The sequence below is a fragment of the Brachyistius frenatus genome, unplaced genomic scaffold, assembly GCF_029030835.1.
Source record: "Brachyistius frenatus isolate BFR_SWC_R1_liver_20210118 unplaced genomic scaffold, ASM2903083v1 Contig_412, whole genome shotgun sequence".
Taxonomy (NCBI): Eukaryota; Metazoa; Chordata; class Actinopteri; family Embiotocidae; genus Brachyistius; species Brachyistius frenatus.
Window position 1 is genome coordinate 62,469 of NW_027211011.1, and position 14,458 is coordinate 76,926.

Consider the following 14,458-nt stretch of genomic DNA (forward strand, 5'->3'; position numbering starts at 1 on the left):
TCTGTTTCCATATAAATGCCTGTACGATGTGACGTTGTTAAAACACACAATCGTTTTCCCCCAAATTCCAGAATATCCTCTCAGCTTTGATTCGTTGTTTTGGAACTGCACACAGTTCACAGTAGAGTTGTCTATAAAAAGATAAGGGCATGCATCTTTAAGGTATTTAACAACTGGCCAGTTGGTCTTGACTTTCCATTGCTCATGCTGCCAGCATGACCTTTGACCCCTGACCTTATGTTGCACTAGCTCCCGATTGGACAGTTTGTCTTTCTGTTGACCTCTGTGGGGCAGCTCGGGGGACCACCGGGAGAGGGGAAGGAAGGCAGCAGAAAGAAAGAGTGGAGAGGAGGAGGAGGAGGAGGAGGAGGAGGAGGAGGAGGAGGGCAGCGAGGAAGAGTGGAAGGAGGTGAGGGCAGAAATAGACAATGACGGACTGCTCGCTTGCTAAATTGAAGCTGGAACCTTTCTGAATCGCCCTTTATCTATTGATTATGTCTGGATTAACTTCCCTGTTTATTTTAGATCAAATCAGAACAAATATAATTATTGAAGAGAATAGTGTTTTTTTTTTAACAGTTTTTAACACTTTAATATTATTAAAGTAGTGGAAAGTGTCAAAGTTATCGGAGCCCGTTTTGTTGACGAGTCTCTAGATTCATATTACTCACTAATTCTTACATAGTTTTTACTCGGTAGCTTTGCTCACACTTGAAAAGTGCCAAAAAGTGAACTTAAAGATGTCACCGTCCATACAGTACTAAACTCAGTAGGCGTTTCTCAAATTAACAAGGTGGACCTACGCATGTGCTGTATCACACAGATATTAACAAAGTTATCAGAGCCCGTGTAATAGAAACACACTGCCCTCTATAGGCCACTTGCAGACACTACAAGCCGCCATCTCCTTTTCCCATTGGTCCCACTGCCGGCCACGCTCCCTCTCCTCCCCTCCCCTCCCATCCTGTCTCTCTCTCTCTCTCTCCCACACACACAAATATGATGTAGTCTCTAACTAAAGCCAACCGTGGTCATGCTGAGTATTGTGCGGTGAAGTGCGAAGAACAACAGTAGCCAGAAAAAGACTGCGGCGAGTGCTGCCTGCTTTTTGCCTTTCCTTTTTCTTGTGTTTTTTTTCCCCTCTTCTTTTTCTTCTTCTCTGTCTTTCTCTCACTTCCCCCTGACTGTCTCTCAGATCAGTTCTGTGGTCGTAGAAGCAGAAAAATCCAGTGTTTGATGCTGTTTCAGCAACATGGGGCAGAAAAGGGCACATTTAGCAGTGGTCAGCTTGTGTTGTCTGGAATGTTTGGGCCGAGCCGTCCACCACACTTTGTTTAAATTCTTCCAGTGCTATAGTTAGGCGGACTAAAGGGTTGTCAATGAAGAAAAAAAAAAAAAAAAAAAATATATATATATATATATATATATATGTCAAACACATCCATCAGCATTCAAGATGGAGAAAACAAACAAGGTGTCTCAAACCGCTCCATGGCAGCCGCTCTGCTTGTTAACCTGACCTTTGACCTGCCTCAGTCTGAGGACAAAAACAGGGACTTTCCCTCAGCACGTGTAACCCTGCAGGGTTGAAATGGGAGTTGTCTGTCTGTGGTGATTCTCACTGCACCCACCTCTCACTGGGGGAGCCGGGCCGGGTGGTTTTGGGCCAGTCAAAGGTCAGAGACAACCATTGACCCCAGAGAAGGCAGCACATATGACTGCAGTAAATAGTCAGTGTCAAACTGAAGCTCTGATTTGAGTTTACATTTGAGACTGCAAAAAATGTCTGCTGCATTTTTCATTCTTCACTCTGTCTGTATCTTCTCCTCCCTTAATCTTCAACTGTAGTGAATATTAAGCACTGATTACTGATCAACTTTTACATAAAACTCTGGAAATTGGAAACAGAGACCTCTCAAATGTTTTGGAAAATTTACAGCAATGAAGTTGTTTTTAGGGGCATTCATGTTTCCAGAGGGCCAAAACGTCACTTGTAACACTGATGTTGATAAAGTGAGGTAATGTAGAAGTTTACAACTCCCTCATGCACTTTGCAAGTCAAGGGAGCCGACTCTGAACTTTTTGACTGCCCCTTGTATATACAAGGCTGCCTTACTATGATTGAACATTTACAGGAGAACTCACGAGTTGAACTGTTGTGATCTTGAAACAAAACAATGAGGCACAAAAGAAGACGTTTTTAGATATCAGTAGAAGATGCCTACTTGGCTTAGGATAAAGAAAATATCCCGACATAATTTCTCAGCTTTTTAAACAGAAACATTACAGTGTGAGACGGAGGGTGGTCTGGTGTGCGGTTCAGCTTTCTACTGTTGATGTATTTAAGGAATACATTCTTTACCCATATTCACAAAATGGCTATAAATTGAAACATATGTTCCAGAAAGTAACACAACTCATTAGTAAAACAACAAACTCTTCATGATCAGCTTTTTTTTTCTTTGCTCCTGCCAGCATCAGATGCGATTATTCAGCCGAAAACAACCGACGTGCCCTCTGCTGAGAGGAAACTCAGTGTAGACTTGTGTTGATCCACCGTGGGGGGGATGTCAGGATATGTTGGATTAGTGATGTGCAGACCTCAAACAGAATCAGTTGGCAGATACTTTGCTCCTGCAGGATATCCTGAGGATGACAGAGATGCCTGAAAACTCTTCTACACTTCTATGAATAACGACTGTATGTTGACGTGAATGGAGGCTTCTGTTTAGTTACATAACTAAATCCCACTCATTATTGGGAGCAATATTCAAACTGAGAGGGCTTAGAGCTAAACATATTTGGTTTGGTAAGTAATGGACTGCGCTAATATTCCCGTGGGAACACCAGCGCAGGCTTAAGGGATTTAAACTACCAACCTCGCCAATGTAGCCTGGGATTTGAGCTAATTACCTCTTTCACCGAGCACCTGGATGTAAGCCTCCTCCAAGCTGCGGTAATACGCTCAAGTAGCAATATTCAAGGCAAAGATGGAGAGCAATGGAGGGCACGAGTGGGACTTTCTTAAAGGAGCCAAATATGAGGAGCTCGTAGTAGATGGTCGAAACAAACAAAATGTGTTTGAAAATGTTTTCTGTGTAATTTGACCTTTAAAAATTAGAGACGATGAAAAGCAGATTAAGCTGCAGAAAACTGTGTGACGTGATAGTAAGCAGTTTTTGAAAGAAAAGAAAAATGCAAAGAAAAGGAAATTTAAATTAAAACTGCAAGCAGTGATACGCGGGCCCTCGCAGCTTCACGTCGGGGATCCAGCGGGTCGGAGCCGCCTGCTCCCCGACGTGAACGCGAGGGTCGGCATATTACAACTTGCAGTTTTTTTTTTTTCTCGATCTTGTCCCTTATTCTTCTTTTTTTTTATTTTTTTAAAAAAGGCATTTTTTTTGGCGGCTTTAACATCTTCAAAAACTCATGAAAGTTGGTACCTGACGCATGTTTCATGAGGTTTGGAGCATCGTTTGACCTTAAACATCAACTTCCTGTGTCACGGCGAAACATCAAACTTAGCCGCATCGCCCTGGCTATACTATATACTATATACTATATACTATATACTATATACTATATATATAAACCGTGAACCTTGTGTGTTACGTTTGGAGAAATTGAAAAAGTTTTGCATACACTACACATTACAGGAAGATATTAAAAATCACTGCAGACCCCCTTGAAAACACGTATATCTACTATCCAAAGAATGTCTGCGGCAATTTTGGTCACATTTAAATGAATATTTGTGGACGGTGAGTTGTAGGTTGCAGTGAGCCAAAGATTTATCACAATGCAACCCATCACCTGGGAAGATTGGGGGCACAGTGGTTAGCACTGCTGTCTCTCAGCCAGAAGTTTTGGGGTTCAATCCCCCCCTTTGTCATGACTTATAAAAAAAAAAAAATCATGAGTCATTTTTGACTTTGAAAATGCCGGTCATTTTTTGAACAACATGCCATAGCATGATTTTTGGGTCACTTTTTGGCCGCCACGCCACGGGCACACCGATCGACGAAAACTAATTCTTATGATAACTTTTAATTCCAAACATGTTAAGAGGGCACAGACTCAATTTCAAGTCGGTCTGACAAAATCTGAAGGAGGAGTTTGTTAAAGTACAACATGTGCGAATCGCCAAAAATGGCAACTAAATTCAAAATGGCGGACTTTCTGTTACGTTGACGTAATGGTGCAATGTAACTTTTTTGTACGTCTAGGTTTTGTACGTTTCGTGCATGTAGGTAAATGGAGCAGCCGGGACATCTGTTTAGGGGGCGCTAGCAAGCCATTTGGCCGCGCCCACTCGCGACTCCACTAAAATACAAAATTTTTCGCTGGGAGAGATGGGTGTACCAACTTTCATGAGTTTTTGAATATGATAAAGCCTCCAAAAAATGAAGTTGTTTACAGAGAATCATAATAATCACCATCGGTGCTTGTGCCCTAAAAAAGAGATGTGTGTGTGTGTGTGTGTGTGTGTGTGTGTGTGTGTGTGTGTGTGTGTGTGTGTGTGTGTGTGTGTGTGTGTGTGTGTGTGTGTGTGTGTGTGTGTGTGTGTGTGTGCGCGCTCTAACCTCTCTGTGAAAACGTCAGTGGACTCAGAACGGCAGGCGTGTGACTGCGATGTGTGTGATGGTGGGGGAGGAGAGAGAGAGAGGGGGGGGGGGAGGGAGGGAGGGAGGGAGGAAGGGAGGCCAAGTCAGGCAGGCAGTGAGTGAACATGTTTACCACCGACTGAGAGGACGAAAGAGTGAGAGACAGGCAGCTCAGAGATTTAAAGCGTTTCAGCGTGAGCTTCGGTTTCACTCCACTTTTCTCTCTCTGAGAAACCTGCTCGCAAAGTGGGACGTTGTGAACTTGGGATAACGTCACCAGTACGGTTAACTCTCTGCACGACAGCTTTACAGTGCAGCGTACAGCTAATATGGAGGCTGGGAGAGTAAAATCCTCTTAGACTTTAAAAGAAAAAAAAAAAAAAAAAAGGTGACACGCCTCTGCTGGACTCTTAATAGAGCCAAGGGAGGCTAAAGAAGCAGCATCAGCACCAGTCAGGAACCCACCTGGACTAACTCAGACAGCTCTGCACTTTTATTCATAGTAGAAACTCTGAGGAGGAACCGCAGGTCAACGCAGCAGTACTCTGGGTCCCTTCGGAAAGATGTGCTCTCTAAATCGGACCTTTTCTCTGTCTGTGTTCCCCAGGGAACCGGCTGCCGGGCCGGACGCCACCGTGGACTATGTGAAGGTAGGAACAACAGTTGTGGTGATGTGTTGTTTACAGCGCAGAGACAAAACTCAGCTGCAACTTTACAGCTGCGAGTCGGACAGTTTTAGATTCCTCCATATTTTGCATCTGGGTTTGCATGCTGAAATGTGACTTTTTCTCACTCTCTTTACACACATGCACAACACAATATATACGCAGTAGAAGGGACAGGTAGTAAAAAGTTATGACAAACTGAAATGTACAATGTCGCCATGAGATTCAGTTTGGTGCAGCAGACTGAAGTGCAAGTCTGCTCGCTTAGAAAAATAAAACTATAATAATAATGCTATTTTAAAAAAAAATATAACCATAATAATAATAATAAACTTTTATGCAACACTTTTCAAAAACAAAGTTACAAGATGATTTACGTGGTATTTCCAGGATTAAAACATAACATGGCTGAGGCAAATAAAACCAGGCAGAAATATGACAACAGTAACTTTAACCAATGAAATAGGTCAGAAGTGTTTGAGGCAAAAACTCAAACCAGTAAAAGTAGTCATGTAAAACCTAAAACCTTCCACCCTGCTGTGAAAATACTGAAACCCTGAAGTAAAGACAACTTTATCAGCTGAAATAAAGGTGAAAACATTCAGTGAAACCCAACAAAACTGATTGAATCCACATCCACCACTGGACATGAAACACAAATCATCAAAGTTAATCCAATTGCTTGTTCACTAAAGGAATAATACACCTTTTAAATCATACAATCTGCCACCGGACGGCTGCTGTCATATTGCTTTAAATCGTGTTCACACACACACACACACACACACACACCTGAGTCCCAGCTCTCAGTTAAAGGAAGATGATGACTGAAATGTGATTATTCTGTTATCACTGTATCATCCAGCTGACATACGATATCATTCACTGCGGATATCTCATTCTGTCGACGTCTCTGCCTTTCTCATTTCTGGCTCCCACGCTGTGCAATCTCTGCTTGATTATCAAGGAAATTCAACACAAATACTCACCAGCAACAACAGAGTTATTGAAACACATAGTTTAATCTCTGAACTCAGGCAGAGTTTCTAATCTAAATACGTCATGAGCTCCAACCAGACGGTGATGGTTTTCTGTTAAAAGCCGCCATAGAAAACTTGCTGCGCTGTTTATGTATTCTTCAACCAGATATTACCTGATTTCAAACATAATTGAGTTAATTTTCATTGCATTCTTGCCAACTCATTGTCCTATTTTGTTGGAAAAACAATGTTAAACAGTGACTGACGTGAGAAACTTTAACTCGTCGCATTACTTGGAAGAAAACTGTATTTTTCTACCCATTTTTTTTTATATTATAAATTGAGGAGAAACAAATTTCCTAATTTCCACCCTGATCCCTGCATGGCCTGATCAGAGACAAGCACACAAGTAATCCTGCAGAATTCTAAAACATTACGTTATCGTAATAATAATAATAATAATAATAATAATAATAATAATAATAATAATAAAACATAAAACCAGGGAAAAAAAGACATGCGACAACAACCATGGTTGCTCTAATCATTGAAGACAGGCGAAGCATTACTTGTGTTCACGAGTAAATGAGCAGATGTGTGGAGAAATGCAAACTCGGCGCACAAAAGAGTTTTTTTGTGTTCATACTGTAACTCTGTTTTGGTGCTGATGACGGAAATGTCTTAATTACAGCCCAGCTCCACTCTTTCGTTCCTCATACGGACAAATCATATACTGCAGAAACCATTTTATCGTGGTGAGTAAAGCATAGTTTGTTCTGAACTCTCCAGTGAGATAAACTCTCCTTACAGACCTCGAAAGAACGAGTTACAGATAAACTATAGAGTAAACATAGCCTTTGTTAGACAGGAAACGAGGGAAGAGAAAGAGGCAGAACAGAGGGAGATCAAACCATGAACTTTGGCCATCAGGGCACCCATGTGATCTTATTTTGACCTGTAAGCAGCTTCGTAATGCAAAAGTGAGCCGTGACGTTCCCTCTAAGCTTCACCAAAATCTTACCAGATGTCACTTACTTTTCTTTCTAACAGTATTTAGTGTAAATAATTAGATTTCAGTGTAAAGTGTTAACGACTCATATTTACTGAGATAGTGGTTCCTCTTATCTTTCCCATGTGTTTTTTCCTATTTAATTCAATTAAAATGTATTTACAGTGTAAAATCACCATGAAACATGGCCCCAATATACTTTAAAATTACAGTAGATAAAATAAAATAAACAAATGGAAGACAACCTCATAAAGATACCAATGTCAAGGAAATGTTAAAACAACGTACAGTAGTGGAATATAAATTCATAGAGTTTATTTAACTCTTTACCTCCTTTCTTCTCCATCCATCCATCCACCCATCCACCCATCCACCCACCCACACATCTATTAGCCCATATGTTTGGATGCTGACGCCTCGGTGTGAAAAGCAAACTCAGTCCTTCCCATGAGAACCGCTCGCTAACCTCCCACTCACCCAAACCTGAGCGCACACATGCACAAATAGCACTCTGTGTTTATTTCTCTGGTCCAATTAGGGCTGTGAGCAAGTTTCAACAGAGTGTGTGGCTCCTTGTGTGTGTGTGTGTGTGTGTGTGTGTGTGTGTGTGTGTGTGTGTGTGTGTGTGTGTGTGTGTGTGTGTGTGTGTGTGTGTGTGTGTGTGTGTGTGTGTGTGTGTGTGCTGACTGCATATGGAGCTCCTGTATCTCAGGTATTATATAATATGCATTGAAAGTGGAGCTGTCAGCTCTTCTTCTCTGCTGCTCCAGGTGTGTTTGCATTTCCACTGCGGACAAAAACACACACACACGCACGCACACACACACACACACACACGCACACACACACACACACACACACACACACACACACACACACACACACACACACACACACACACACACACACACACACACACACACACACACACACACACACAGGCTGCAGGAGACTGGTCCAGGTGCTCAGCGTCACATCCTGTGGTGGAAAGTCAAGAGTACATTAACGGTGTCGGCGCAGTGAGCAGGACTGGATGTATGCAGGGAAGGAAGTGTCTATGGCGAACAATAGTATGAATATATCCCACACTTGACTGTCTTAAAGGATAATTTCTCTTGAAGATGTTTGTTGTCTAAATTCAGCTTCATATCCAATTAGCATATTTCCTCTATCTAAGGAAGAAGAAACAACATTAAATGCAGCCAAATCACAATTAGGGGCTTGTTTGACCACGTAGCTGATGGGTTAAATATGAGTAATATAGTAAGTTTAAGTAGTGAAGGTAGTTTTGGTTATTCCACATTGGAGATATTAGTTTTTTTGTGCTTGCTTATTTCACATGTTTGAAGTGTAGTCACATACTTTTGCAACATAGAAATCTAAATGAGCTGCAACTTCTTGGGTTGTTTACTTATGCAGCAAAACTGTCAATCAAATCTGATTACACCAAACCTACACAGATAGTTTTAGGAAGTTTTTGAGGGCTGATGTCCTAAAATACAATACCTATACGTATGGTTTCATGAGTAGAAAGATAGAAAGCAATTTGACACGTCATTAGTTAAATCCGACTTTTATCACTTTTGATGAAGACAGTCTTTATGGTACAAAAGGTTTCAGTGTAATTCGCCATTAATCTCCATATGCTTTGATGACAAATTTCATTGACGGCAAGAGAATAAGAAATAAAGATCCTCTGTGATTCAAACTGAACAGAACTCTTTTTCTGAGGCCTTTTCTAAAAGACTCTTCGGCTCTTTCTCTTTTCATTCCCACTCTGTGAGTTGAAAGTTGCTCTGCACCCTCATGAGGGAGCTTTACCAAACAATAATGCTCTCTGTGTACACATGTGTGTGTGTGTGTGTGTGTGTGTGTGTGTGTGTGTGTGTGTGTGTGTGTGTGTGTGTGTGTGTGTGTGTGTGTGTGTGTGTGTGTGTGTGTGGTCTCGGGTTGCAGTACCATTTAACTCTGTAAGTGGATGACGCTTACGTACAGCATACACACAAACACACTTGCATGCAGAAAGGAGCAGTGTAATACTGTAGCGTTCAAGCATAATAACAATATAAGGAGACTAAAGCAGCCATTATTCAAACGCTTACTTATTCAATCCATTTAGTGTTTTCAAGTTTTAGAGGAGGGCACAATCTAGTGGCCGGTTTGAGGTACTGCATGTGTCTGTCAGTCAGTTTGAGGTCTAAACAACAGTGACATTCTTCACGATCATCATACCGGCCTGTCAGTGAGCCAGCACGACTTCAAACAGCAAACGGCCGACCAGCTGGTCACCCTGCATCGCTCGGCGACTGTTCAGCTCCGCCAGCGAGCCGGCGGGTGTCTCTGTCTGCCACTCAATGAGCCGGACAGCAGATCAATCAGTTTGTCGGCCTGTAAGCAGCGCAGGCAGCTAGCCAGCACTCCAACTTGATCAGTAACGATTCTCCTGTTAAGTCTTCACTCATCCTGATAAATTCAGTGACAGTTTGATCTCTAAAGTCTCTCATTTGACATCTGAATTTTGAAACAAGTGTGGTCAGATATCAGAGATCATCAAGTATCCTTCATTTCAAATCCTTTATCCTTTATAATCCTGAATTCAGATGAACCTAAAACACTTCATTTCTTTTCTAGAATCTGTCGCCTGCCACCTTTTCGTCCTTCATTGCAAGTTTTGACCCATTTTAAAGCAGATTCAAAAAGTCACTCTGATTAATAATCAATGGTCAGATCTGGGTCAGACCGTATCGATTAGGTGTAATCATTTCAGCCATGTCGCTCATGTGTGTCAGAAGGCATGTTAAACACAGAAGGTTGAAATACTGTTAAAATTAGCGTTAACATGTGTCTTTAACAGTTGCATACCATGTGAGAACATTTATATATTTTATATATAAAATAAATAATATCATTATGACCATGAATAATATAAATGTGTCCATGCTTTCCATGTGTATTGAAAGCTGAGAGGTGCCATGTTGCGGAGGACCAGGTTTCAGGGTGTTGCGTAGACTAATAACATCACATGCTTATTAACACATTACATTAGAGCTGCATAGTTCAAGAAAACCAAACTCTTAAAAAGGACTGCGTAAATTGTGAAGCAGCAGATTTTTCCCATCGATGTAAATATTGCAATACTCGTGTTCTTTCATTTTTAGTACACTAAACAACAAAGGAATCACTCTTATCAGCAGTGTATGCTTTTGATTACAGCGTATGGACTGTTTAATATCAGCTGTAGTCCTGCAGTGTAGTTTACTTTACAGCAGAAACCTTTTTTTGTTTGTTTTTTTTATCCAGAATACGAACTGACCGCACACATTTATCAATACCTCCCACAGCGTCGGCATCACATTGGACCAGTCAATACGACTGCCATCAAGATCACAGTCCATTACTGATCCATGACCCGTCACAAACACAGACGCACACAAACAAACAAACAACACACACACACATCCGGACTCAGTTGGGAGAGCAGCTGTGTCACTGACATTTACTCTCTGGCATTAAAGCTGGATGAATGCCGCCTCAACTGGTCCCGTGATGCTGAGACATAATATCAAACTGTTTACTACAGAGTGTCACTATAAAATCACATTTCTGACAACCGATGGTCAGACGATGTGCTTTATTCTGTATTTACTGTATTAAATGTGGTTACGACATGAGAATATGCGTGCACGGAGGCTAACAATTTAGCAAGTTAGCAGCCAAATAACATAATGTAGGAAATGCAAAAGTGTAATGACAGAGAGAGGGTGAGGAACATCAGCTACTGCTATCATAACAACAATTGTAAATGAGAATTGGTTCTCAATTGATTTTACCTGGTTAAATAAAGGTCATATATAACACACCCAATTGTCCAACTGAACTGTCGTCAGACTAGTTGCATTATGGGTAATGTAGGTGCCCGGCATAGACTGTATATAAAAGTGGACGTAGCTTCCGGGTCGGAAAAATGCAGCTGACGCGGAAGTGCCATTAAATGCAATACCACTGAGGGCCACTAGAAGTCGGCTCCAAAAAGGCTCTGGCTCCATAAACTCCCATTCAACTACTCACATGAAATACAAAGTACATTTTTTTTCCCACAAGTTGTTATGGTGCCATTCGTTGAAGTCTTATTTGGTTACTGATGGTCCATCTGAAAATGATCCCATCATGAATTAGATATTAGGCCCCAAAACCATGTTAGCGGGTGTCTGTTTGATTGACAGGCCTTTGGTGCGCTCCTCCCCAGCTGCTCCAAATCCTCTGAAAACTCGAGGCTTCATAAACAGCCGTTCACGGACCAGTGGGTGACGTCACTGCTGGTTCCAGGCTTTAAGAAAAGAAAAAAAACAAGACTGCATGGAAAAAAAAAAAAAATGCTGAAATCAGCGGAGTACTTTAAAATCAGAGAAACCATATAAGAAGTTCACATGGGCTCAAACTCTGCTCACCGTTTCTTTCGTCTCAGCTCCACTGGACAGTAAATTGCAGATCTGAAATAAAACTACACATTAAAAATCATTTTTACGTAACAAAAAAAAACAACAAAAAAAAACACTGTAATGTAATTAACTAAAGTTGCTGAGACAGCTCTGCCTCTCGGAGTCCTTTTGACAGAAACAACAAACAGATAGAAATAGAAAACATAGAACCTCACCACGCCGGTTTCTGTCCCTTGTTGTTTTTCCCAGAGCATTCCTGGAGCGACGGATATGTGTATTTTAAGGTGGACATTTATCCTAGCTGGTGATTTGGGGCCACTGTGGTTGGCAGCGGTGTGTGTGTGTGTGCGTGTGTGTGTGTGTGTGTGTGTGTGTGTGTGTGTGTGTGTGTGTGTGTGTGTGTGTGTGTGTGTGTGTGTGTGTGTGTGTGTGTGCGTGGTGCCCCAGGGAATGTTCTACATGTATTTCCTTCGTGGATCCTCAGAGAGTTCGCGCTGTAATTAGTGACTCCCTTTCCTGCGGCAGAATATTCCTTTAACTGGTTAGTGCCAGTGTGTCACCCTCGGTGTGTGTCTGCGCCTTTTGTTGACGTGTATGTGGCCCGTTCACGTTGAGAAGTGATTGGTATCTTCACCAGATATTGTCTTTGACCTGTTTCCGTTTGTCTGCGCCACGCCGCTGCCGTGTGTTCTCTCCGATATTTGTGCTGTCCATGCGAGTGTGCACACGTCTGCGCTTGTGAATTGGTGGGAAAGTTGCGGCACTTAACTTGTGTAATTGGTCAGCAGTCATTAAGTAACACAAATGGCTGGCTATTTATCAGCGTCACTCTGCAGGAGACATGCACATGCGCACGCGCACGCACACACACACACACACACACACACACACACACACACACACACACACACACACACACACACACACACACACACACACACACACACAAACCTAGCTGACTCTTTCCACTTGTCTAGACACTCATGCAGCAGTATTGTGGGTTGTTTTCAGTACACAACAAAGGCTACAACCTGCAGCCATTTGCCACTAAGTGTCTTGTCTGGTTGCTATTTTCGTGGAAAATAAAAAATAAAAATCTTGCCATCTCAGGAAAATGATGTATTTTCTGTTTTTGTTTGTTTGGCAAAGAAGTGATACCATCCTTAGAAAGCAGCATCACGTACAGAAACACCATCAACGTGAGATCCCTAAAAGAGTGACATGGATGCCGAACGTAGTTTTTGACTGGTGATCTCTGAAAAGTGCAGTAAAGAAACTTAACGATAACAAAATCTGGATGGAAAAGTTAAAAAATACAAAAGATTATTTTGGGTAATTCATGTAACTGCCATCTTACATTTTTTAGACAGAACAAATAAATCAACAAAATAATCAGCACATCCCATATTAATGAAAATATTTCATAGATAAAGCTGCCAATTATTATGATCTAAAGATTAAAGTAAAGTACATTTATACGACATTTAGTGTAGGTGAGACTTATATATATATATATATATCGCATGGATATATACATATATATATGTTTGATTCCTTCATTTGATGCAGTATATATATATTGTTATACAGGTGCCTATGTACTGTGTATACTCTTCCCTCCATCCATCCTCCATGTGGGTTTTCGAGGAGAGCCTTTGGGACACTCCCAGTCAGACCGCACACGATTGGCTCAAACCGCATCACACGGGTCTTCCTCTCGCCCATATATGGAGCTCGTGGGCAGGGCAGAAGGGGGTGGGGGGGAAGTGTGAGAAAAAGGATCTGTGGAGCTGAGTGAGCGGTGGAGGGTTCACTCTGCAGGGGAGTGTGGAGGAGAGAGGCAGAGATGTCAGTCCTGATGGGGATGAAGGGTCCTCACGTTGACAGGCTGTTCATCTTGAAGGTTTCATTTTGTATCAATCACTGCAAATAGCAGCTCATTTTTGTCAATCTGATGGAGCTTTTTCTTGGAAGAGACAAATGGGAATCATTTAGGACTTTGTCAGTTTAAGTTGTGCTTTGGTGCTGTTGTCAAGGCGACGAGAGAGCTGGTAGTCACAGCTAAAGGACGCTCGCTGAAAGCAGAATTTGTTACCCAGTTAGTTCGGGCAGTTAAGTGAAGTTAACAGGAATGTCGGAGCGATGCAACATGAAGGCCCTGACGGCCGCTCTGTGCTGCTTCTACCACAAGAACTCTGTCATCAACGCCAAGGTGAGAGAAGCAGGAGTGTGTGCATGCGTGTGCGTGTGCGTGTGCAGCAGGTATCGATCGCCCATCTCGGGTGTCATTGAACTCGTGTCAGTGTTTGTACTTTGACTGAAATCCTGTATGGAAAGCACGTCGTGCATGTGCACATGTGCAGGCGCTTTGCGCATGCCGCAGACTCAATGCTGTTTCCCGCCATGTTTTAATGAGAATATCAGTTAAAGCATAAATCTAAAGTAGTGATTTGTTTGTGGTCTTAGTATTACAAATTTCAGAACCGACTTTATTGGCCAGGTATGTTTTCACGTACAAGGAATTTGACTCCCGTTGTAACTTGCTCTCTCGATGTACAAACGCAGAAACGGACATAAATAGACCTATAAAAACATAATATGCGGCTAAACAACGGTACAATTACACCTAGTGCAAATGGTGATGGTGCAGTTGAGTATAGAAATATACAATTTTCTTTTAAGCACACATACTTTTTAGGACTTCTCTAATCTGTTGTTTAAAGAAGAGCACAGGAAACGTACCATAAGGAATTATTAAAAA

The 14,458-nt window shown here is 41.8% G+C and overlaps 1 protein-coding gene across 1 annotated transcript in view; it reads left to right on the forward strand.

The window, feature by feature from the left end:
- The window catches only part of bcar3 (BCAR3 adaptor protein, NSP family member), a 66,966-nt gene that overhangs the window by 34,447 nt on the left and 18,061 nt on the right, over positions 1–14,458 (forward strand). The window contains exon 6 of the mRNA XM_069725186.1: positions 5,212–5,254. Coding sequence (XP_069581287.1) covers positions 5,212–5,254 — 43 coding nt within the window. The remainder of the gene's footprint in view (positions 1–5,211; positions 5,255–14,458) is intronic.